Here is a 25,414-nt window from a genome sequence, read left to right as displayed (position 1 = left end):
CTTGACCTTGTCAGTTGAGAAGTGGGGTACCAGAATGACCCATGGATGTTGAATTAGAAAGGGATCTGGAGAGATTTTGAGGCCAGGCCAGTACTTTCAGCTCTTGCCACATTTTTAGGCTATTCCTTAACATTTTTTGGGGTGTGGTATGGTGCATTGTCCTGCTAAGGGCGGGCAATGCAATTGGGGAGTGCCGTTGCCTTGAAGGTGGATACTTGGTCTACAGTGGTGTTTGGATGGATGGTGTGTGTCAAGTGGGATCCACATGAATGCCTGGACCCAAGATATCACAGAAGAATATTGCATTGTGACAAGAAGATTGTTTAGCAACTTAGACTTTGTTGTTTCTGGAAAGATATGTTGCTGTTGTGTGTTGGATAGCAATAGAAATATCAGAGATGGATATCTGAAAATCTACGCACATAAAAATGATCTGCAGAGATGGATACCACAAAGGGCAAAGGAGAGAATAAGTAATGTGAGGCATAAAGCAAAACGTCCAGTAAGGCAGTCTGAACTGAGCTACAGATTAATGAGTGATTCTTACAACTGCAGTATGTGCCATTTACAACTGCTTTTAAACCCTACATCTGAGGGCAGCAAGACAGGCACAACAGTATATGTGAGTGCTCTCTGCAGCTTCTAATGTAAAAAGTGCCAAATTGCTGGTTACGTTAACAAAGTCATGCTCAAGCAACAACATGCTGCTGCAAAAATAACCAGTTGTGTGTCATATTATTTGTCTTAACTTTTCATTATGTCTTTTCTTTTTATTACAGATTAAGGAGCTGAGCATGTGCTTATTGTGTGGATCACTGTGTTGCATCAATAACATAATGAGACTTTAAATGATAAATTCAACTTTAAAAGCCAAATCATCTGCCGCTGGCTCCATAGTTGCTTTTGCCATCTGTTTGCACCCCCTTCTCTGACTCTGCAGAAAATTAAACATTTTACAGTTGAAGAAGATAATTTGTATTCTGGTGGCCTGGTGAACCATGTTCCACATGTGCCTTTGGCTAGTTTTCATCCAAATTTTATGCAAATTTTAAATGAATTTCCAGAAAAAGTCCTAAAGAAAATGTAAAGTAATACACATTTCAGTCCACTTATGTAAATGAAGGGGTTGGCTAATCAAAATGCAATTACACTACAGGTGGCAGCAATTCTCCACCTGGTGCCTTTAAACCATTGCAGAAAAAGAGGGTGCAGTAAGATGACGTAATTAAATGTGCGCCAGTCAAACCTTTAAAACAGTGACGAAAAACATGAAAGAAATACTGCGTTTAAGTTATTTCTTGTATTAATTTGAGGGACGGTTCAGTTCTTTATCATTCTTCACAGATCTGATGTCTCATGTGCTACAGTTTTTCATCTCCAGTGAGCTGAAGCGCAGTTTCATTCACATGCTTCAAGTAATACTATGAGAACTATTCAATAAGCCTGTTTCCATTGCACTTTAGTCCCATTTGCCTTAAACCAACTTTTCCACCTGAGCAAAGAGTAAAGACTTTTTTGCAAAATTTCAACTTTTCCTCCAGTGGCACCTATTTTTATACCTATTTTAAATTTGCACATAAATAGATTGGAGTGGACGTGCACTTCATGTGATTACTACAGTAAGTCTGAAACACATCATTTGGCTGATTGAGATGATAAATACTGGTTACAGCATGTGATTTATAAACCTTTTTCCACATATTTCATCATTTCTCACAGTCTATTAGCACAGACCACCAGAATCGCAAGCAAGGGGTGTCCCCTCTCCTCAATGCACAGACATGTAGTATATCAGCCTTTCTGTGTATTTGTGTATGCACACTCAATCAAAATTCCTCTGATGGCATGTCCACTCATGGACACTTGTCTGAGGGGCATAGCTGTTGAATAGCAGTGCAGGGTTGTAATCATTGTCACTGCAGAACTACTGGGTGACTGGCACACATATCTATGATATGGCCCGGAGCGGCACTGTAACTGCAGGGGCGTATAATGGAGTGCCAGCAGCAGGTGAGGGTGCAGGATTGTGGATTTAGTCGCAGCATTTTGGTTCCGCTGGAGGGAAGGGAGTCAGTCGGTGGTGGGATAAATGCAAACCTGTCACACCTGTTTGAAGTCCGCTCTGCTTATCAGAGACTTTTGCCAGCTCATAGAACACAACCAGTCTGCCAGTATGCAGGATGGGGGAGAGGAGAGGAGAGGAGAGGAGAGGAGAGGAGAGGAGAGGAGAGGAGAGGAGAGGAGATCATTAGTTATGGCACACACACTGAATGCCAGGCAGGGATAATGGTATAATGGTTACAGTAGTGAGAGAGGAGGACAGCTGTGGAGCGATGGCAGTGAAAATGGAGATGGAGTGGCGGAGGGTTGGATGGCACCAGGGGAGCGTTTCGGGCATAAGAATTCCTCTGTAGCCTCCCACTGCTGCCAGCTTAGTGATAACATGCATGAGTAGACCTTAGGTGAAAGAAGATGGGAAGATGAGGAGAGAGGGAGGATGGGAAAAGCAGGGCAAATTGACAGATTGAAAGGAGCAAAGTGGTCTGAAAGCCTCCCACATCCTCCCTTCCCTCCATCCCCTCCGTTCTTCGCAGGGGGGGCCTGCTGAGGACGTTACTGTTCATTAAAATTGCAGCATGTTTACATAAAACTAAGGCAGCCTCATGCTGTCTTTACCTCCCACCTCATCTCACCCTCCTACATAACACAAATATGAACCATAATTCAGTTTATTTACTGATAAACAAGGAGTGCTTTCAAATGTAAATTAACGTGCAGTTTAAAGCTTTAATCTTCAACAAAGTGACATTGTGCAAAACTTCCTCTCATAAACTCCTAGTGACCTGCCTTTTCTGTAAATTACAACAATCAGAATCCATTCTTGCTGATGCAAATGGAAAACTCTTTTACATCACTTGCAAGTTTTTGTTTTCTTTGGAGCTGACTAACATTGTGTCAAATAGAGTACAAAGTCACAAAGTCATGCACACAGACAAACACACGTGCATGCACATTATTCACCTATCAGCTACTATATTGATGCGCTACCCTGCTGTTTAGCTTTTGGATGATTCAACACACTCTATTGCAAGCTCCATTTGCTTTCTTATTCCTTTTGTCAGGGTGGTTTTCTCAATATTCCGCTGATGATCCTCCCCCCACCGTCTCTGCCAGGGAGCTGTGGGCTTGCTGCCCTCATGCCTATTTACCCTCCCAGCCTCTTCAGCAGCATCTCTGACGCTCTATGCAGCATCAGAGATGGCACAGAGAGCCTGGAGGAGAGAGATGAAGAGAGGTGGTGAATGTAGAATACAGAAGAGTTGAAAGAGAGAAGAATAGGGCCAGGGAAGATGAGAAAAGACACAAAAGTGTTTCATTGACGAGCTCTGATGAAGGAGGAATGTGACAAATGAAAGGGAGCACATGAGTAGCTCTGAGAAGGGGTTGATCATCACGATGGAAGTGATAAGGCCCCCTCCAGGTGTATTCTGTGCCAAAATGGCCGAGGTGACATCCTCGCTCTTCAGTTCCAGGGGCTTGGCACTGCCTCTGACAGGGCATGCATCTCTGAAGGAGTGGCTGGTTATCATTATGGCTCTCTCAATGGTCCAGGCTGGATTGCCTTTTGTACATTATTGCTTTTCAGTGGAGAAAACATTCAAATCTCCAGAGTAGGGTTTTCTGCAGGTGCTATTGGATAAATTGGTCTTATTTTTAGAAGAGCAAATTATACACACCGCTCTGGCTCAGCGTTGTTTTAATTACGAATATTTCAATTCTGCTGGATCATATTCAAAGCATCTCTCTGATTATCTGCCTTGCCAATCCACCTGCCCGTTAGTTAACAAAGCAGAGCTGCGATGACCACGCCAGTGCCGGTGGGTCGGATATTTACCCCGGTCTCCACAGAATCGTTTTATTAACAAATGACAGATGTAATTACAGAAACCAAACCATCGTTTCATACAAACTCTGGCAATCTATTCCGTGATTCCTCCATTATCCATGCTCTGTGGTCATGGATTAGCTCTAATCATCACTGTTGTATTATATAATCCACTTCAAAAAGAAGGCTATTATGATTTAAAGTTCTGTAATCTGATCTCATTTCCTCCACTGTCTCCTAAATGACTTCATCATTTAGCTAATCTCTGAATGTGTCTTCTATCTGCACGAAAACAGGGAGTGTGAATGTTGCAAACTGATTTAGAGTCAGTTTGGTTGTCTGATCAATTACAGGAATATTTGTGGCACTAAAGTCAAAACAAGATCAACTGATCTTTGGCTGTGTTGTCCATGTGCATTTGGATGGTCTTTCAACCAAAGAATATTGTCATATGAAAGAGACAACAATTTGCAAGAAAGACAACATTTACATTGTTTAGAAAAGATAAATGCAGTACGACAGACATGCAGCTGTTATAGGGACCATTAACTGTGCAATGCTCTTTTTAGTTATTGACTATTTTTTATGTCTTTGACCCCCTGTGAGAAGGATGTTAAAATCTGAATGCCTGGTGATGTTGCAAAGATCATTTATTATCCAATTACTGATACTAAATAATAGACACTGACATGACAGCAAAAATAATGAGGATGATTTAAATCAAGTCAAGGATATATTACAGGAACACTGTATAGTATCAAGAGTGCAAAAAATCCCCCTAATGATATCAGAACATAAAAAGCATACAGCTAAACCTTCACCTTGAAAGGGTCTGGTCTCATGAGGGACTTAATAATATACTGGAGTGTTTTAGATTAAATATTACAGGTGTTTCTGCCCATGTTATCCTGTAATGCAGCATCCAGTACTACGAGGGTGAATAAGTGTATATTTAATGCTGAATTGGGGAGAAAGAGAAAGGCAGACAGTAAATGAGTTTATGCACACTATAATGCTGGTGGTAATTATTTTGATTTAAATGCTTTTAGGAACCAAGAAAACAATTAGAAAGGCTATTAGCTGAAAGGAAACAGGAAACAGTGCTTATACTCAGCAAACAAAAAAATACTATGATATTTAGGAAAAAAAAACAATCCAGTTGCGGTGAATTGAAAAGATGGGAGAGAAATTAAACCTAACCTTGAAAGAGATTTGTCACAGTAGTAGGGCACAGACTATTATCAAAGAACTAGGCCAGTTGTTGCCATCTGGCACTACGTTATGCGCTTGTGTGAGAAGAAATAACTCTATACCAGTAGGTGGCAGAACTCTTTGTTCCTCAATCAAAAGGAGAAACCAGAAGACCAACCAGACAGATTCAAGCTGATAGTTAGCCTGTTAGCTCAACACCACACCAACACAACCACATTTTGAAAGAACTAAGGATATTTGCCGGCATTAGCAAACAATAACACAAACCATCATGAACCATTTCTGCTTAAGCGCTCAGTAGCTAAAACAAAATCTTCTCTTACCTCTTCTCTCTTACCTAATCTCTTACCTAATACAACCAGTATATTACTCCTTCTTGACTTTTGCTGTTTCTTTACTTTCCTGACTTCCATTTCTCTTCTCATGTACTCAGCTGTACTGCCAATCAGAGTGATTTCACTCATCGCCAGGCAACGCTGGCTCTGACACCTTTTTGACATGCCAAATTGGCTGAAAAACAGACAATGACCATTGACTAGGGCCAGTGGTGCAGGACACACTGCAAAAACCAGGGCAGCAGACATTAACTGACATCCCACCATTGACTGACAGCCGACCATTGGCTTGATGTGGCGGGGCAAGAATATACAATTAAATAGATAAAGATGTCGAGTCTGTAATATGATTGAAGAATAATTTCAAGATTTAAATTGTCTGAATGACAATTTACTCCCAGAACAGAACTAAAGAAGAGCACCTTGAAAGATTAAATGTGCAGTAAATAGAAAAGGCAAAAAGCCTGTGCAGTAATCAGTTCACGTATGGATGAGCTACCACCACACGTGGAATGAAAATTAAACTGTCATAGTCAGTGGAAACATATGATGATTCTCTGTAATAAACAAAGAGGTCAAAGACTGGATATTGTGCAGACCAATAACCTGATTGAATAAGGGCTACTAAGTGGCAGACTGCTTTAATATAACTCAAACTAAATAAATATCAAATAAAGAGAACTCTTAATTTGATAAACTGTACACAGAAGATAAACACTCGCACACAGATTTTTATCTGAATTGCTGAGAAAGCTTTGCTAGCTTCTATTGTGTATTTATTTGGGCAACTTTGGGGTTAAAACATTGCCTGCTTGAATTAATATAAGGGACTTTGAAATGTATATATTGGTATACATTATAAATGTGTTTGTGTGTGTGTGTGTGTGTATGAGAGTATGTACCGGCTGTAGTTTGCACCACCAGTATGTACACTGTTCATTATGGAAAGCAATGCCCACATGTGACAGCATGTATCGTAGCAGTAACCCTGGATATCATGTTCACTTTGGATGATTCTGCAAGATGCAGTTTAACTCCACTGCCAGTGGTCAGTGCCTGTTCAGGAAGCAGAGTGCTCTATATGTAGAGAGGCAGAAACTAAGGATGTGGACATCAGGGTGGTGCCTTCATGCATCAAAGAATGTGCATCCCATCACATAGTTATCCTTGTAGAAACTTTCCAAAACACGTAAGCATTAAAGATACCTGAATTATGCACTATCATCCAATATCCAAAATCTGTGCAACAGTCGGGTTGCCACTTACTCAACTGCTCTTCAGCTTCTTGATACACGATAACAAGGTCGCTGCTGAAGTGAAGGTGCAGTTATTTTTTTGCAGCTTGGTTTCATCTCTCTTGCCATTTATGCGATGATGAATTATGAGGCCACGTCTGTGTGGGATGCAGCAGTATCTCACACCTGGCAGTCCAGGAGGGTTCAATAATTGATCTGGACAGTGTGCCACCACCTGCCAGGATCCCTCAGGGTTCACATGTGCTCACGTGTCACTAGAAAACACAGGCGTACACATGCACGTCATTTTCTCTGATTATTGTAATGATCTATGGACAACCACCTTGGCAATAAAATTGAGATGCTACTCATGTCACAGCTGATGTCAGTTTAACCTCGATAGCACGGGTGACCTGGCAGACTACATGTCTACCTCCGAAGTCAAACTGTGCATGCTGTAAATCTTAAGTGGCTGTCTGAAACTTGCAGATCATTCTATGATTTGCAGTAACATGTTAAGAGGTGGACTCTTTACATAGATGTGAGCAGGTAAGAAAAGGATTTGCTGCAAAAGTAGAAAACATTCTCCTTTCAAAACAACCATCAATTGCTTCCCTTTCTTTTTTCGTTCTCGTTCAGCCCATTCTGGTTTAATTTGCTCCTTAAATAAACTCCCACTCCCTCCATTCTCTCTTCACCCCCAATCGCTGGATGCTTAGTCGTTTATGAGAGAAGGTGGAAAACAGCAGGTGCGAGGCTCGCTCAAAACACCAGAGAAGTGATCCAATTTGGTGTGGGCAGTAAATTGTGTGGACATCTGCGCACTGCACGGCGCAGAGCTGAGCACAGGGCAGGGTGGATGCATATCTCTGCCTGGCCGTGCTGCTGACAGGGCACAGAAACAGCCGTGGAGAGGTGCCAGGCAGGCAGCAGAGAGAGAGAGTAGGATTGGGACCTGACATTCTCTTAGAGTCTCCGTCTCTCTATCTGACTCTTTAACCAACGTGGATGTTTTCTGCCACGTTGCAGAAAAAGCAAGAGGGGAGGGTTAATAGGTTGTAGGAGAACATGAAGAGGAGTGAGAGGAGGAGGAAAAAGTTTGACCCGAAATTCATCCAGTTTGTGTGAAATGTTTGAAAATGACTAAAAAAGCATTACAAATCTCACCATGACTATCATATGAACCTTTTGGTCTCTCCTTTGTGATTAATGAAAATTGTCTTCACACATTATTTTTTTGTGCCTTGCACATATAACTCTGGCAGGAACAACAGCCTCATTTACCGCAGACTGATGCAAACCACTGTTGCCCTTTTCCACTAAATCACCCCTTATTCTTGAACTGTTCTTTCTATCTGATCTACAGAAGCAGCCTGCATTTTCACCAGTTTTGACGGGAAACACTGTAATCATGGATGGGTCATTAATGAAGGGCATTACATAATGCACAGCAGAGTTAATCAGCAGTAGCGAAATGAAGGGCTGCTCTGATTACCTGCAATCTTTTGTTCCGCTATTACAAATTTTTGTTTTTATCCAAAACAACAAGAGCATGGACTACTGAACTATTAAAGGTCCCATATTATGCCCATTTTTAGGTTCATGCTTGTATATGGGGTTTCTACCAGAAGATTTTTACATGCCTTAATTTTCAAAAACCTCATTATTTTACTCATCCTGTCTGCCTGAGTGTGCCTGTTTTCACTGTATGACTGGGATCCTCCGTTTTAAGCACGTCTCTCTAAGCTTTCTTTAAGTTTGCTTTCATTGGTCTGTGTTTCCGGGTCATCCAAGTCTGTGCTCTCGGCATCTTTGCACCATAACTGCAGCCAGGAATGGCTGCAACGGCACTGTAGCAGGTTTCTACCTTTATATAGTATAGTTGTGAGTCCTAACAGCTTGTTTTAAGTCACATTTTCTGAAAATGGAGTGTTCATTTTTTTGTAGGTTGAGTATTTTGATACTTTCACAGTATTTATATAATACCTATAGAGTGTTTTAGGGATGACGCTTTTGCTGTGGGTCAATGTGGAAGCTAGCATCGTTCAGGTTCCATCATCAAAAAGCCTATGGGATTTTTCCATTGGATTTAAGATTATTGCAGAAAACAAGATCTGTCCCAAACAAATATTCATGATACTTGGATGTTTGTTTCAGCAAGGTAATCCTTACATTTTATTACTGGCTTTGGAAATCATGCACACCACTGTACACTGTACGCTACTGCTAAATGACCTTCTTTGTCAATCTGCAGACTATCGCATTGGTTGGTTTTTATTTAAGAGTCTACTTGAGCTGTTTCCTTTCTTATTTGTGTAAATACGTGTGTTAAAGCAAAATTAATATGGCCTGCACTCTCACAATATTCTCTTGATGTTTGTCCCCTGTCCCTTGATGTTTGTCCCTTGCATAGAACTTGGCAAAAAAACTTTTAAATAAGCTGCCCCCCCTTTTCGGAATAACTTACAGAGGGACCTGTAACTGTCTGAGCTGATCACTGTGGGGGAATTTATGTCACCTTTAAGGGATTGAGAAAATAGTACTCTTGATCAGTGTGATTGCTACTCTAATTCTCACTCAAATCGAAAATTGCACATATTAATGTATTTGACTTTTCTGTGTTGCATTTTAACTGGAGGTTGTGCTCACTCTTTGTAATGTGTGTTAGTTGTATTTCTCTGCTTGTATTTATTATTGTAACTATGTTTTTAGCTGCCCTCTTGGCCAGGTCACTCTTGAAAAAGAGATTTTGAATCTAAATGAGTCTTTTGCGTGTTAAATAAAGGATATAGAATCTTCAAAAATGAACACCACTTTTAGGATTTCTAAAGCCTAAATGCAATCACCATAAAAGCAAACGTTGGGCTATAAACAAGGTACACCACAGTCAAATGACTCAACGTTGTCACTTCAACAAAAAAATGTTTAAGATACATAAATGCTTTAAAGCTAATGAGTGTGAATAGTAATTGATGCATTCTATGCTGTAGAGCGAAAAAAGTCTTTAAGCTGTTAACCACAGGCATCTAAATCCTATTTTCCCATTGCTGGAGCACTATATACCTGTCATATAATAAAAACAGATATGGAAATTCGACTTTTACAACATGGCACCTTTAGTGAGAACAATACATGCTCTTTTTTCCCAATAATTTCTCGCTTGACTTCTCCATCCTCTCTTTTCAACCTGTTGAATATGGCACACCCACTGATGTTGCCACAGTTAGCATTTCACATCCAGGAAATCTAATTTTTTATTTTTTTAATGGTTGCAGCTAGGTAAATTTATTTTTGGTTGAAATGGTCCAAACTGTTCAGAATAAGGGGAGCAAACCATAATTGATCTGTTCTATTTTGATTGAAATGGGGTATGCAGCATCTACAGCCACTACAAGCATGGCTCATAACACAGCGAGTCCCGGGCCTGTATCTCTCCTCATCCCCACAGGACGCCTCTCCAGGCTGGGCTAATTGAACAGATTACAAACCTTCCCTTCTTTCCCTCTAATTAGCATTAGAGTGTGCATGGACGAAATGGTTCTGGACTCGGGCTCTGTCCTCCTCTCTTGCAGGCGATTAAGATCTCCTTCCACAGCAGTGACTCTGGTCATAACTTCATTAACTACTTGGCTGACTTTTTCCAACTCTGCTGGTTCCCGTTTCCCTGAGGAGGTTAGGTCTGAATTTAGTTTCCCAGCAGCGTTAAGATCTTTGATTGGATTTAACATTTTCCTGACAGATTTCTCAGCTGCTAACTGGCACAGAAAATGTGTCATTTTATTTATTCTCTCGGCTATATGTTTCCAGACCTTATTGGTTTTGATTAATCACGCTTGTCATTATGATAACTCCTAACTTGTAAATGTAAACTCAGAAACTATCATTTTCATCAGCAAAAGCATGGCCGCAATCAATCTGATTTGTGCAGTGATTGTCAACATTATCATTAGCAACAATTTCATCTTCCTCAACTTCATCATTGCAATACTCTTCCTCCTCCCCCTCAGTAAAAATGTTGCCTCCTCCTTCATCACTTTTATCGCAGTTTGTACACCACCCGCACTTTCTTTATGTTTATGGCCATATGTATGTGGTCTTTTCTGTAATTGCTAGTTTGGATTTAAGACTTCTTGATGAATCCTTGGCTTTGTGAATTGATATTTTAACTGTCCGATCCATTTAGCCTCTATAAACCAAGCTAGATTAAGTAATTTGGTAAGTCTGTCCTCATTGGCGGACAAGCCGTACACTGCAGACACTATACCGCAGACTGGAACCTGACGTGCTTCCCATTTGAATGAATCTAATAGCTGTGAGTGCTTGTATATACATTGGACAAGATGTTGCTCTCACAATTCATTTCACACTTCGTTACCAAGTGAAATTGTTGGCTGGATATACAGTATGGAAAGGAAGATCAATATATTACAGCCAGGTATTAGTGGTATAATCCAATACAAGCACTTGGGTTTCAACACATTGTGAAAACACAATTACAAAAACACGATACAGACGTGCACAGTTATGCATCATAGAATATGAACACATATCAGAACCAAAATATACACACATGCCGGTGCTTGCATTCACATATGCATATAGCAGTTGCCCTGGAAATGAGGAGCACCTGGATATTCAGGCACACACTCATCTTTGTTCCACTCCTCTTCACTCACTCGGTGATTTGAATGGAGTAAATCATCATTGTGTTGAGGAAGGAGATTGATGGCCGCTCTCAATGGTTTGACCACCCTTTCTATTTAGAACGACAGGTCAGTCGGCCAGTTAAGTAGCCGACCTGTATTGTGACCATCTGACATCTCCATTCATCATCACACAGTGTGCATCCTGCTGCTGCAGTCTCAGGGCAAACGCTGCTTTCTGTGGCACTTTGTGTGTATGTTGAAGCAAAAGTGTGGAAAAAAACGTGTATGTCCAAGCAGAGTTTAGAGAAATGTTATAATAGAGTTAAAATGTGATTTATGTCCTTTTATTACTATATTTCTTGGTGTATTAGATCATTGTGGGAAATGTTGCAGGACTGTTTTATGTCTATATTGAATTTTTTATATGACATTTTGCATCAATGGGTTTTTTTATTTATTTAAAGATACTGAACCTTTTGTTCTGTTTAGGGTCCTGGAAACCTGTCCCAGCCCCTTTTAACAGCTCAAAAACACACTTAAATGGACAGGTCACCATAACATTAAAAATATATATATTTCCTCTTTCCTGTAGTGCTATTTATCAATATAGATTGTTTTGGTGTGAGTTGCCAAGTGTTGAAGATATCAGCCATAGAGATTTCTGCCTTCTCTGGATTATATTCGAACGAGATTCCTCACAAGATTCCATCTGCATGGTGAAATGGTTGGCAGGTGTCGTTCAGTTGAAACATAAGAGTTTCTAAATGAAACTGCTTAGAACAAGGTCTTTGGATTATCCAGGTCATGATTTCTGGAAAGAGACATTGCTGTTGCATTTTTCAAATTTTTCCAAAATGTTTTGGTGCTTTGAGCACCACAAGCCGAGTGCATCTAGTTCCATTATAGTCATTAGAGGGCAGAAATCTCTGGTGGTTGATATCTCCAACAGTCACACCAAAACAATCTGGACTGATAAATAGCACTACAGGAAAGAGGAAAATATGTATTTCTGATTTGAGGCTGGATCTGTTTCATTTTTTTAAATAATTTACACATTTTTGTGAGAATTGCTGATGAAAATGATCTTAAACTGGAGACATGTTTCAAAGGTCTGAGACATTTGGAGTCTCAGCAACCCCAGTTAAAGCTTAACCTTGTTTTACACAAGGTTAAATACAATGTTGTCTTCATGCTAGTATATTTTATGCAGCAAGTCTATTTGGATTTCTGGTTATTATTTAGTTAGCACAAAACAAGAGTAACTCAGTAAGATGACATGATGACATTTTACAGCAAACGAAAGGGAGAGATTTGTCTGTGTATAGCCTATATAACACACAAGACATAAAGCATTTCCATATTTGCTAAAAGTAATAATGCTTCATAGTCATTTACATATTTTTTCAACCTCATCAATCACAAGACCAGTTGGTGTCAGTTTCACCACTTATTTTCTGAAATACTTTTCTGCATATTGGGCTTTAATGAGGTAAGGAAATAAGAAAAATAAGTATTTAAAGAAGAAAGAATTGTTTATTTTTCAGTTATAAGTACTAATTTACACAGACAGAGTTTTGAGGGACTTAAACAATGTGGAAGTAAAGCCAATGTCAAAACCACAGGGTTAAAGGTTAATTTGCTGGATCTGCTGAAACAGACACATTCTTGTCTTGTTAATTTGATATAGACAGTTTCTCAATTGTTTCACTGAAAACTTATTATATCATGATTTATTATGATTTTATATACCACATACTTTGTTTTATCCGTATCATCCAAATGTGTATGATTCTCAGCAAGGTTGTAAACATATTTCTCAAGGTAACTTAAATGTGCAATTCCTGGTTACAATAAGCAGCAGACAAATGCAGTAAGTTTTGTGGTAAAATATTGCCAAATGATTCCTTTAAACTGGCTTACTGAAGAGTACTATAGACTTATTCATTATAAAAAATACAACATTGTCAGGAAACTAAGCCAGGTTTTCAAATTCAGTATAAAAGTCCTCTAGACAAGATTGAACAAGAGAGACACAGAGAAATGCTCATGTTTCTTAGACAGTAATAGGTTGGTAAATGTTAACATTTTTCCATTTACCCTTGCAGTTATGCATCACTTTCTCAGAGCCCAGAATGTAGGACTCTGCTTGGCTTTCGGTAATAAAAGAAAGGAGTATGTGTCGAAGCTATAGGGGCCATATAAGTGGTACAAGTGTTAAAGGGGATGCATTAAAAAGATATGCGGTGAGGTGTAAAGATTTCTTTCATGACAGCCAGGATTGGGTCATCTTCATCTGGAAAAGACATGACAGGGTGAGAGACCTGCGTGTTGAATCTATTGTCTGACCTCTCTGGCCTTGTGTGTCTCATAACCAGGCAGGACATTTCCCATCTGCAGGTCTGGGCTTGTACCACAGTCATGTTTCTGACGCTTCATTTTCTGTCGTCTGGTTTGGCCTGAGTCTTATTTTAAGGTGAGCTCATTCCCTCGGTCCCTGAAAAGGGAGAGGGCAAGAGAGAGAAAGTGGGAGGGAGAATCCTCCAAGGTCACTTTCGGTGTCTCTCCGTTAGAGTTGGTGAGCTCCTGACAAGGCAGAGACAGTTTCAATTTCTCACCAACCGTCAAGAGCTCCCTGTTTTTTAAACGCGTGTGAGACAGATATAAGCAGAGGAAGATGTTCCCTGACTTTTTGGTATTATCTGAGGGGCATTCTTTTCTCCGGCCTTATCTCTGTCAGTAATGGGCCTTCAGTGATTCCTGCCAGATAGCTGCTGCAGATAGACTGTTAGGCAGGCAGATAGAGCAAAGCTTTCCCAGATACTGTAGATCTAGACCTAGCTGTTTTTCCACATGTTTCTGCCTCTTGGTGATTGGTAAATCCCATTGAATGGCAGTTTGACACCGCACCGCTGCTTCTCAGAAGATTGGAGGAGGAAAAAACAGGTGATGCTTGAAGTGTTGCACGGTGAACTTTCTTTGACCACAATCAAAAGAATAGTAAGTCATCTTCTCCTTCCAGGTTTGTTGAAGATATGTGTCAAAAAGCTTTCATGTGGCATATCCTGGACATCTTCATCTGCCGCTCTTGACTTCGAGCTTGTTCTTGCTTTTATTGTTTCATGGAACAATCCACCAAGGGGAAGGATGCCATGTCAGAATTGTTTTCAGAGGCTTTGACGATAAAGAGGAAGGCAAACTTCAAAGAAACAAAACTGTGTGCACGCTTGTGTGTGTGTGTGTGTGTGTGTGTGTGTGTGTGTGTGTGTGTGTGTGCGCAAGAGCGCCCTAAACAACATTGGCCTCCTGTTGACAAGTTAATGATAAGTTAATTGCCTGGTGAGCATAGGAACTTACAGCGTTTGCATTCTCTCCAAGATAAAACCCCCAAAAGTATATTCTCCTCAAAGGCATTCAGTTAACTCTACAACTCTTCGCTTTGCTTCACTATGACCGATTAATGCTTGGGGAATTGGGGAGAAAAAGCGGAGGGGAGGAGTGGAAGGGCTGATAAGAGAGTTAAAAGCAGAGGCGGCGAGGAATGAGAGTAGTAGCAATAGGCTGGACTCCTGCTGTCTCCTCTTTGGGGAGATCCCCACTAGTGTTGTCCCTACTGTCGTGGAAGGACAGGCTCAGCCAGGGGTCTTTGAAGTACTACTCTGTTATTACATGGACTGGTTTGTCCTTTGTGCTGCTATTATACAATCATCGCACCATATCTGAAGACAGCTCCCATCCGTCAAACAACTACAAGGCTGTGCCCCAGCAACATCACTGCAGCACAACTCAGTGCGTTTGTATTTCCAAATGTTTGGTTTACCACTCGAGAGACGCAGATCCAGTTCCTTAATCATAACGCTTGTTACACAAACGCTTTGGAGTGCGTGTTGCTCCGGCTGTGGATGAGATTGGTTAATCACTAACATTTAACTTGATCTCCATTTTGGAATATGGAAATTACCAGCTGCTGCAAGAGGAAAGAGAATGCAACATGAAGATATCATGCCATGTTGGTGTTAACCCCTCTTCAGCTCTGATACTGCAGCTGCCATCTGTGTGTGTGTATGTTAGCTCATATGTCTACTGCAGTGTTTTCATTCAACAAGAGCAATGCAAATTACGCTAGGACAGACTATCTAAAGAAGACTGACATGTATCTACAATATATTTGCCACATGGCTGGCAATTTATCAAGATAATGTGGATATTTTGATAATTAGATTAGATATGGTTTTAGATTTTGGATATCACAGTATCATAAGTTTAGTCTTTTTCTGGTTGAGTTTGTTTTGCCAGTGTTGAGACGGGTTGAAAATTTCAATCATTTTTTGATACTGGTGGCATGGTATGGGGTTGAGTCAGAGCAGTCTGATTTTCTGCTAAACTTAATTAGAAAACTCTATTGGCTAGAGAGGCAGAATGTCAGTAGTGTTGAAAGTTAACCTTTAATGGCGTATAGATTGTTTGAGAGATTGTGAGCTCCTTGTGCACTGTTGGGGATTCCCACAGCACTGTTAATCTAATATAGAAGTCTCTGAGCAGTATGGGATATTTGATGTGTAGGTGTTTGACAATCAGCTTGCCCTTTGGGCTGATTTCATATCTGATATTTTTTTAAAAAATAAAACTTGCGATAACCATACTTTGGTTATTGCAAGTGATTGATAGCTTTTGGGAGACAACATGGGAGAAAGGCAATCAGCAACTTGGCAAGAAATGTGCAGAAAATTGTGAGATGTTTTCCAAAAAAAGGATAAAAAAAAATATATGTTTATAATTCTTATAATTAAATATTTAAAATTATGTTACAGATTTTATTATTTAATTTTATTTTGTGCTGTTTCTTAAGGTCATTTCTCATCTTTTTTGGTCCATTTCTTGCAAGGTTGATCATTGCCTTCTTCCCAATAAATCAAGGCAATTTGCTCAGGGTTTAAAGGGTTAAAGATGTTTAAAACCTGCTCTCAGTGGCAGTGTCGCTGCACAACTTTTAGAATGACCAACAAAATCTCAACCCAAACTGAACATTGTAAGCATCATAAAGGCTGGATTTATTGCAGGTGTGTTGCGTTAGATTGCATTAGATGGTACAGGTGTACCAGTATAAACTCAGTTTCAGATGAATATGACAGCTTTGTGTTGTTAAGCCAAATAGTCCCAGAGGTTTAAAAAAAACTGCTCCAGAAATATATTCTAAATTCAGAACACCAGAAGTATGTTTAATAATTCACCTAAATACCCCCTCCCTCTCTTCTCTCACTCCCTCTCTCTGTCATTTGCAAGGTCAGTGGGTGCAGAAGGTTGGGCTTTAGTTGTGTTCTGTCGTCGTCACTTTCTCCTCGGAGCTGCAGGCTGCGACAGAGAGCCGGCTTATATAGAGACAGAGCCTCCACAAACACTAAACCCGTGCCAGCAAGGGAGCAGCAGCATGCTTGTTTCGCGCTTACTTTTGCTGCTTGTTTCGCGGTTATAAGTGAGTGGTAGAGGCCGCCTGAAACGTGCCTATAATATAAGGAGACGCTCTTTACTCCGAGCTTATTTTCCAGCTGACGTGGGAGCGAGAGAGCGCAGGCTGTTGGACTCTTGGCTGGGCATCTTTCAGAGTGTGTGTGTGTGTGTGTGTGTGTGTGTGTGTGTGTGTGTGCGCGTGTGTCTGTCTGCGTGTGTGTGTGTCTGTGTGTGTGTGTAGGAAAGAAAAGGAAGGAAGCTGGGATTTTAAGACATCTACGCTGTATTTTACAATCAGGCAGGACTCCGGTTGTCTCCTGTGTGGACAGACTACACACTCAGAGCGATGACTGTACTGAATCATCCACCGGCTCTCTGTCATTTCTCCAGCGCAGCCAGCCCCACCGCCACCCGCCCTTAAAATAAAGCTGCTGTGAAACAAGTCAGCGCCGTCACCGTTGTCTTAACAGCTGGGATTTACACTTTACAATGTCTTGAGACGCGACGGGGAAGCTGCAAAGATGATGACAGTGAGTATGGGCTCGTTTAAATGGCACTGATGTTGGATCTACTTTTAGCTCGGCTCCCGGCTTGGCTTTAACTAATGCAGGCGGTGACTTTAATTTTGACCGATTATAGTGCATGGAGAAGGGGGTCACAGCTACAGTGGGGTGTCATCTTCCTCGTGATAGTGTGATATTGGGCGTTTCTGTCACCGCTGTTGCCGGGGGGATATCAGCTTCCTCCTGGGACTTTTTGGGAACATTACATCATAGGAGTAGCCTGTGAATGACAAACTGAAGAGGCGTATCATCCGAATGTTTATCACCTCACTGATGTGTCTTTTTTTTTTAAATCAAAAGCTCTGCTTAGAATAAAATCTACGTTGCCAGATGTAATCATGCAACTGTCATGCGTGCAGCTTTGGTGTACGCTCGACGCACGCAAAGACTGGGCGTATATGTGATGATGCCCTCCTTGCCAAGCATTTAGAGAGCGACGGGCAGAGTTGTGAGTCTTTGACATAAATTAAACGCCCCCCAGACACCCGCCCGGCTGCGGGGTGGGGATCGGTGCAGCTGTCAATTTGCATGTATTTTGTGACCAAATCCAGCCTATGGTCTGCCTGCGCTTCGGTTAATCCCACAGCGGATCAGCTTTACCGCTCCTGCCTGCCGTCTTGCAGCGCCTTTCCTCTCGCTCTCTCTCTCTCATACACACTTTAAATGATTACATTATTTTAATCGGGCTCATGTGACCATCGTGTATTGACGCGATAATATCTGGAAGTGCTTGATTTGGAGGCTGCTGCACAAATCGGGATAACTCTTCAAGGAAATAGGGATCGGTGACCGAGATTTTTGAAATCGCAGCTCGGATAGATACTCCGCTTCTATTTAGCGGTACTTTGGAGAGGAAAACCAATCCTGGGTTCCTGGATCCGGGTTTTTATAGCACTTAGAGGGTGACAAAGCCGAGATGACAGGCTGGTTCGCGCACCACGGGGACTGGTGACCGTGTGGTGATCCAGCGCGTTTGATGAGCACGTCGGTAAGGTTGATACGCTGTATGCATTCATATATTGCACCATCCGTGCTACATTACTAAGCCTCAACATTATATTTTACATATTCGCATTAATCGTGACTGGGTTGTTTTGCTGTAATATACCAGCTCTAAGCGATTTCAAGGCATTAGGCCATAAGTAGTCTGGTAATGTTGTGTGCCCTTAAGTCCTCCCCCTGCAGTTGTAAACCTACGGGGGCGCCTGGAGTTTCTCATGTCAGGAGCCCCGCGATTATTGGAAATGATCTCTAGGAACTGAATGTGTGGTTTTATATGTTATAACTGTCTAGACTGAGGGATAAAAAACAAAGCAGTAGTCATACATTCTGGCACTGTTCATGAGTGAGTTAATAATACTTAAATTTGACTCTCTTTCCAAACACACTGGAGGTCCCAACACTCCAGTGGCAATATGCCAAGCTCTTTTAGTAACATTTTGATAATTGTCCAATGACACCTTGCCAAGGCCATTGGTCTAGATTTGGGGGTGGCTGCTGCAGACATGCCCCCTAGGTGTATAAAACATGTGCATTTGTCCTTGATAAAATCATGAAAGTAGCAGCACATTTTATTATGACAAGATTAAAGATATGCACACCATAAATTGGTGCAAAAAAAGGAACGAATTGGTGCATAAAAATTCACCAGACTTTCCATCAACATGGAACAGGTTCTACAGGTTGGCAAGACAGAATAAGGCCAGCAAAAGTGAAAAGTGAGAAAGAGTGAGAATTCATTGAAAACAAAGAGCTTGCCGTGGCCTCAATAATAGTTGGTGCATGCTTGTTTTTTGGGGTGAAACAAATATCTATAATAACAAAACAAAAGATTGCAGGTAATTCATGAAATTTGCCATCTTGCTTCTTCTGTTTACTTCCATTGTGCATAGCAAAAATACATCTCTTTATGACACAATCTTGATTACAATGGTTCTGATCAAAGCTAGTGGTGATACGGGCTGCTTCCCTAGTTTGCACCCAGGGTCCAAGAGTCCTGAACGGAATCGGTTCAAGAACTAGACCTAATTTGGTGAAAAAGGGGGTATAACTGTTTGATGGCCCCATTCATGTAGCCACTGCCATCTTTATCCCTGCAGCAGTTTCTTATTCTCTTTGACCCGTTAACATTTCATATAGAGAAATGGGAGCTCCTCATCATAGAGTGGCTTATGTCTCTACACCGCATCAGCAATCTGCGTGTCTTCTTTACAAGATGCTGAGTCACATTGCTTTGCCCAACATAGATATTTTCTGCATTGTGCTTTGACGTCAACAGCCAGTGTCTGCACAGGTGTGGTCTGTAGCCAAAACTCAAGAAAGCACATTAAAATTGGGATAGTGTTGTATGTGTTGCAGTTTCTCCTACTTGAGTCTTGTGTAAAACTGCTTCAAGTCCTCATGGTCTAAACCAGTAATTAGCAATCCTCATAATTAATTTCTTTTTCAGAGCAACTCATAATGTGGATCACAGAGGAATGTGTCTCTCATTTCTCTTTGCCCTGAGAGAAATTTTGCTGCTCCTTGCTTTTCATTAACTTTTAAAAGTGGTATGAGGCATTATGATAATGCACTCTTGTGGAGAAAAAGACTGATAACTCGGCAAGAGGAGGCTCAGGTCAGGTGGAGATTTGTGGAGGGTTGTAAACAACGTGGACATTTTCATTAGCTGCGAACTAAACAGTCAGGCGGCGATTGGGGCTCTGCGGGAGCAACATAGTCAGGGTTAGACAACAACTCTGTACTCATCTGTCCGCATCAAAGCTTGCTGTGTTGTGTGTTGGAATGTCAGTGTCACTCACTCTCACCCCTCACAACACCCTGTTTTGTCCCTGTGGTGCTGTACAGATGTAGAAGTGGGTGGTGGGATATTATTCTGACACATCCAGTAACACTGACTCCGCCTCCGCTGTGTGTGTCAAGTGTTGCACAAGCCCACACACATGTACACATTTGCCAGTGCAGAAGAATGTATGATCACTTAGCATAGTCTAGTATCAGAAGATGAGACAACAAGTCCAAGAGAGACAAATCTGTGCGGAAAGGAAGTTCCTGCGGGACAGGAAGTTCTTTGTGGTTGCTAGTCTCAAACCACAGCACTGGTGACTAATCAAAGTCAACACACTTCCCTAAATTCTCTTTAAATTTCCCCCCTCTCCCGCCATTTCTTTTAATTGTCTTTATTTTAAACTCTTGTTCTTTGCTTATGCATTTTCCTCAGTTTCACTCTTTTTCTCTGTTCCTTTGTCACTGCAGGATTACCGGGAGGATGGCATGGACCTGGGGAGTGATGCATCCAGTCGCTCCAGCTCAGAGTCCAACTCCAACAAGGTCACACCTTGCTCCCCTTCTCTTGACCTGGCCAATTTGGAGGACTACAAATCCTCCCCCTCTCTGGACCTGGTCACCTTAGAGGACTATGAGGAAGACGAGGACTACCAAGAGTATAAGAAGAAGGTGATGGAGGAGTGGGAGAGCGAGTACGGAGAAGACTACACTTCTTCACAGCCTCCTGGTCAGGAAGAAGGCAGGGGAAGCGTTGTGGGGGTTGACGGCCTCGGCGAAGGCTACAGGAAGTCAGTGAACAGTCGCAGCCTCGCTGAAGAATTCCAGGATGTGAAGACCGTCCCGCCCCTCCCGGCCCCCGGCGGACGCACTGCCACCTCAGTCGCAGCTGTCCCAGAGGAACTGAAACAGAACGGCAATCTGATTTTGCCCAGGAGCCACCAGCTCCACTCCCCCGGGACACCACAGGGGGGCACGGGGACTCCCAAGCCCCGCCACCGCAGCTCCAGTCAAGGCAGGGGGAGCCGCAGCTCTGGCGGGGTTGGTGGTGGTGGTGGTGGCGGTGGAGGAGGAGGAGGAGGCAGTGGAGTGACTGAGGGACAGATGGGGAGATACAAAGAGGAGGAGGGTGTAGAGGAGGAGCCTCTGCCCACTATGGACTGGGCAGCCTTGGAGAGACACCTGGCTGGGCTGCAGTGCAGAGAGCAGGAGAACCAGAACCTCAACCACAACCAGAACCACAACATGGGCAAGACCAACTACACCTCCGTAAGTGTCTTAAGGTTTCACTTGTTCCAGTATGTCACTGAGCTTTTCTGTTCATGTGTGTCAGAGGTTATCTCACACAGTTTACCCATGCTTTGGTGGGCATCTGTAATCCAGCAGTTATCTGTGTCAGCTGGACCCTGGAAACATGAGGTTAGCTTGAGTAAGGAAGATGGATTAGTCAGCTAATGTAGCGTTAAGCTATGTGGCTCAGCTTTTAACCTGACCATCATGGAAATCCCAGCTACACAAGTCCACTGATTCAAAGAATTTCCAATAGTGCAAGTAAATAATTATTATTATTTGATGACTTTTGACTGGTAATTACTACAGCAAAGATTTGGTGCTGGACTTACAGGCTTATATCTGTTTAACCCTTTGAAACCTGGCTCGACATCAGTTATTTTGTGCTGTGTTCAGATGCCTCTCACAAGCTGTTTAATCCTTTGAGCAAACCAGTTTGATTTCTTTGAAAGAACATGGGAGAAAAAGGCAATGACCAACCTGGCAAGAAATTTCCCACCACTTTCAAGAAATAAGTAAAAAACGAGACTGACCTCAAAATTAGTTGGAAAAAAAGGGATTAGAAAAATAAATATAAAAAATAAGCCAGAGAAAAATGTCCTGAAAAATATGTTCATAATACCTATAATTTTATAATTAAAATTATGTTACAGAAAAAATAATTAATATATATTTTCAATACACAATATTTTCAGCACATTTTGGGGTTATTGTCTAGTTTCTTTGGGGTTTTGGTTTGTTTTTTTTTTTTACTCTTTACTCTTCTTTTTTGTGTTTATTATTTTTTTTAATGAATTTTTTGCTATTTTTTAGGCCATGTCATGTTAAGATGCTCATTTCCTTCTCCCCATTTTGAAGGAAATCAGCTCAGTTTGCCATGTTTCAAAGGGTTAACCCATTTTAAAAATCTGGATGTCCTTTGTTTTGGCTATGTGGTGTTTCTACCAGAAGAGGTCAGTGTTGCATTAACATTCTGCGTAAAGCTGCTGCCGGCCTTTCATGCCGTACCAGCAGCTCCACCACTAAAGGCTGTTATGATTCACTTACAATCACATGACATCACTCAGTTTGAATCACAATCCCAGCCAGAGTTTTCTGGCTTATTACTGGTGTGTGGGTCCAAAAGGGTGTAGCTTTAAAAATGTTTAGGGAGGAGCAGGAGAAGACTGTTTACAGCAGTCTCCGTGCAGACACTAATGTCACAAAGTAAAAACCAAGCTGATGCAAATGCATGTTTGAGTGAAGGGGGATTGGTGTTCTCTTTTGGTATGCAAGTACCAAGACTTTTTCCTCAGTGCACACAGACAATAGCTGCAGCCAGTGCCATTGTGAGTGTGTTGTGTATGTTGTGTGTCTTTGTTTGTCTGTCCTGGAGGCCCCCTCTGTCTCCCTGAGGCATGTCAGGAATGCAGCGGGAAAAGTGGGGGGTTAGAGGAAGGAAAGAGGGCGGAAAGGACAGGAAGATGGTATCTTAAGGACCAGGCAGTTCGGGGTCACGTGGCTGGTGTGTTTGTGTCAATGTTCATTACCTGCCATCCATCTTAAATGAGAAGGTCACCTCCTGGCTAGCTTTAGTCGGGGGAGAGTCAGCTCTGTCTCCGCCTCTCTCTCTCCCTAAGCAGTGGGATGTGATATAATTGACCTGGGTGGAAGAAAATCTCTTGAAAGAGAGCCTCTGTCTCCACATGCAGCCGCTATCTTCTGCACACACACATGCATTGACTCATTCTTGGTCTCTGCTGGTGTCTCACATGTGTATACATGAAGGTACTGTAGACTTGGCCTGGTGTGGTAGATAGCGATAGCCCGGTCCTAATGCTGATAAAGTGCCACAGCTTCCAACTGTCTCTCCGATTACAGGGAAAAACCAATCCTCAGAAAAATCCTCCGATTTTGATGGCCCTGAGTAGATAAGATATTTGAATTAGCTGTGTAATACCTCCTGAGCTGGGAGCAGAAGAGATGTACCAAAGAAGATTGTGCTGGTGCTTCTATAGAGGAATGCCAAAATACTGATGTGTAATTTGACCCTTTGGTTTAGTAATCAGACATCGGAGTGTCCTTGACCCTCTGCTAAGAAGAGCACAAAAGTTGTCAAGTATCAATTTAGGAACTGAGAATGTAATTTACTGTCAGCGTGCTTTTGTTTCTTAATTTTTTAATTTTTAGGACTTAGCAGGCACCCTGGAGGAAAAAGAGGGCTGGTGCTTTTAAAATGTTGTTAAATATTTAGACATCCACTCAGGCGGGACCCGCCGGCGAGATGATGCGTGCGTTCATGTATGGAGAGGGTCTGTCTGTCTGGGATGTTGCTGCGGTCCACAGGGACAGAGATTTTCATGCTTCAGTAGAGCTTCAAAAGCATCTGTGCTTTCAGGGAGACGGGACACAGTGAAGCTCAGAACTAATAATCTGTAGTTGTCGCTGCAGCGCCTGGAGACGGGTTTAGCCGGTCTGCAGTCAGATGCAGCAGTTATAATACGCACAAACATTTTCATTTATGTAAGATAAAATGTTAAAATATGGATCAGGTAAAATGAGCTGGGATACACACACACAGTCACCAGCACTGAGACCTATTCCTGCATACTGCTTGTCCTTTCTACATCTCCATGGCAACAGTCACTTTAGCACTGTCTGGTGGAAGACAGGGTTGAATCGAAGTGCAGGAGAGTCTGCAGGGCTTTCAAACTTTATTTAGCCACATTTAAAGGCACAGTTTGACATTTTGGGAAGTACACTTATTCACTTACTTGCCAAGAGTGAGATAAAAAAGATTATCATATATAGTATTATCATCAGCCAGTTACCATTGTGTAGCATAAAGGCTGAACAGGTAGCCTGGCTCTGTCCTCAACAGTAACAAAAAAATCCACCCACTATCACCTCCAAAGGTCACATAATAACACTTTCTATAATGTTTATTTAATCCACCCAAAACCCAAAGTGTATACAGGACAATTTCCGGTGTTATGGGGCCAGACTTATTCCTGACACTTTTTACTGTTAAGCCAAATGTCAAACTATGAGCTGACATGAATGCTTTGAAGCTTCATTGGTAACTGGCATTAAAACATATGAATGCCATGTTTTAATATAAATGCACAATCCCAGAAATCCCATCAATTAAGAATTAGTTATTTAAGATTATTCACTATGCATCAAAATTAATCATTTTTTGTTATTCCCAGACAAGAACATTAAAATTTAGAAACAGTTTTGGGACACCGGCTTGCTCTTATTTTATGTCAGTCACCAGCTGCATCCCAGCACTATTAAAACTGAGACAGTCTGCCCACACATGACAATCTTACAGACATTCTTATAAGATGTCCAAAAAATAAATCATTTGAAATAGTCTCAAAATTTGCCAAGATGACCCCAAAGGTCAAGTGCCAGATACGCCTTAGAAAATTGGCAACAAGTTCAGCAAATCACATGAAATCTGTAAGTAGCCATGCTGCAAAGTATTCTTTTTTTCTTGCTATTATGGCTAATGTTCAACCTGCATGCTAACAAATTGGCTAATATTTTTTAGGTGCATTAAATGATGTCCTTGTCTCTCTTTTAGCCCAACCCCTCCACCCCATGCTGAAGCTTCAATTTTCTGCAAATATTTCTTACTAAAGCTTCAATGCCCAAAATCTGGTATTCAAGACAACCCTAAAAACCAATTCTTTAGATTTACAATTTTAAACACCCCTAGTTTTTTAGCTTTCGTTTTTCACCATGCAGTGACTTGTTTCTTTGTGCTGTATCAGGTCTACTTGTAAATGCACACTTTGTTATTCTTGGGCACTGGTGCTAGTCTGTACCATAAGACAACCTTCACTTATCCTGCACGTTGTTTTATTTTTCATTAATGAACCGGTCATTGGTGCAAGTGTGTTTATTTAGGGTGTGGTTTCTGGCTGCTGTAATCTCAGCGTCTGTCTGCAGGCTGTGAGTGGGAGGTCAGGAGGATTCATGAGGATGACGGGGCCTGTTGACCTGTTCATGATTTGTTTCTAATGAACTC

The 25,414-nt window shown here is 41.6% G+C and overlaps 1 protein-coding gene across 1 annotated transcript in view; it reads left to right on the top strand.

The window, feature by feature from the left end:
- The window catches only part of schip1 (schwannomin interacting protein 1), a 270,451-nt gene that overhangs the window by 201,935 nt on the left and 43,102 nt on the right, over window positions 1-25,414 (top strand). The window contains 1 exon segment of the mRNA XM_042486621.1: window positions 20,578-21,375. Coding sequence (XP_042342555.1) covers window positions 20,578-21,375 — 798 coding nt within the window.

The sequence above is a fragment of the Plectropomus leopardus genome, chromosome 5, assembly GCF_008729295.1.
Source record: "Plectropomus leopardus isolate mb chromosome 5, YSFRI_Pleo_2.0, whole genome shotgun sequence".
Lineage (NCBI taxonomy): Eukaryota > Metazoa > Chordata > Actinopteri > Perciformes > Serranidae > Plectropomus > Plectropomus leopardus.
This window is presented reverse-complemented; position numbering and strand designations above follow the sequence as displayed.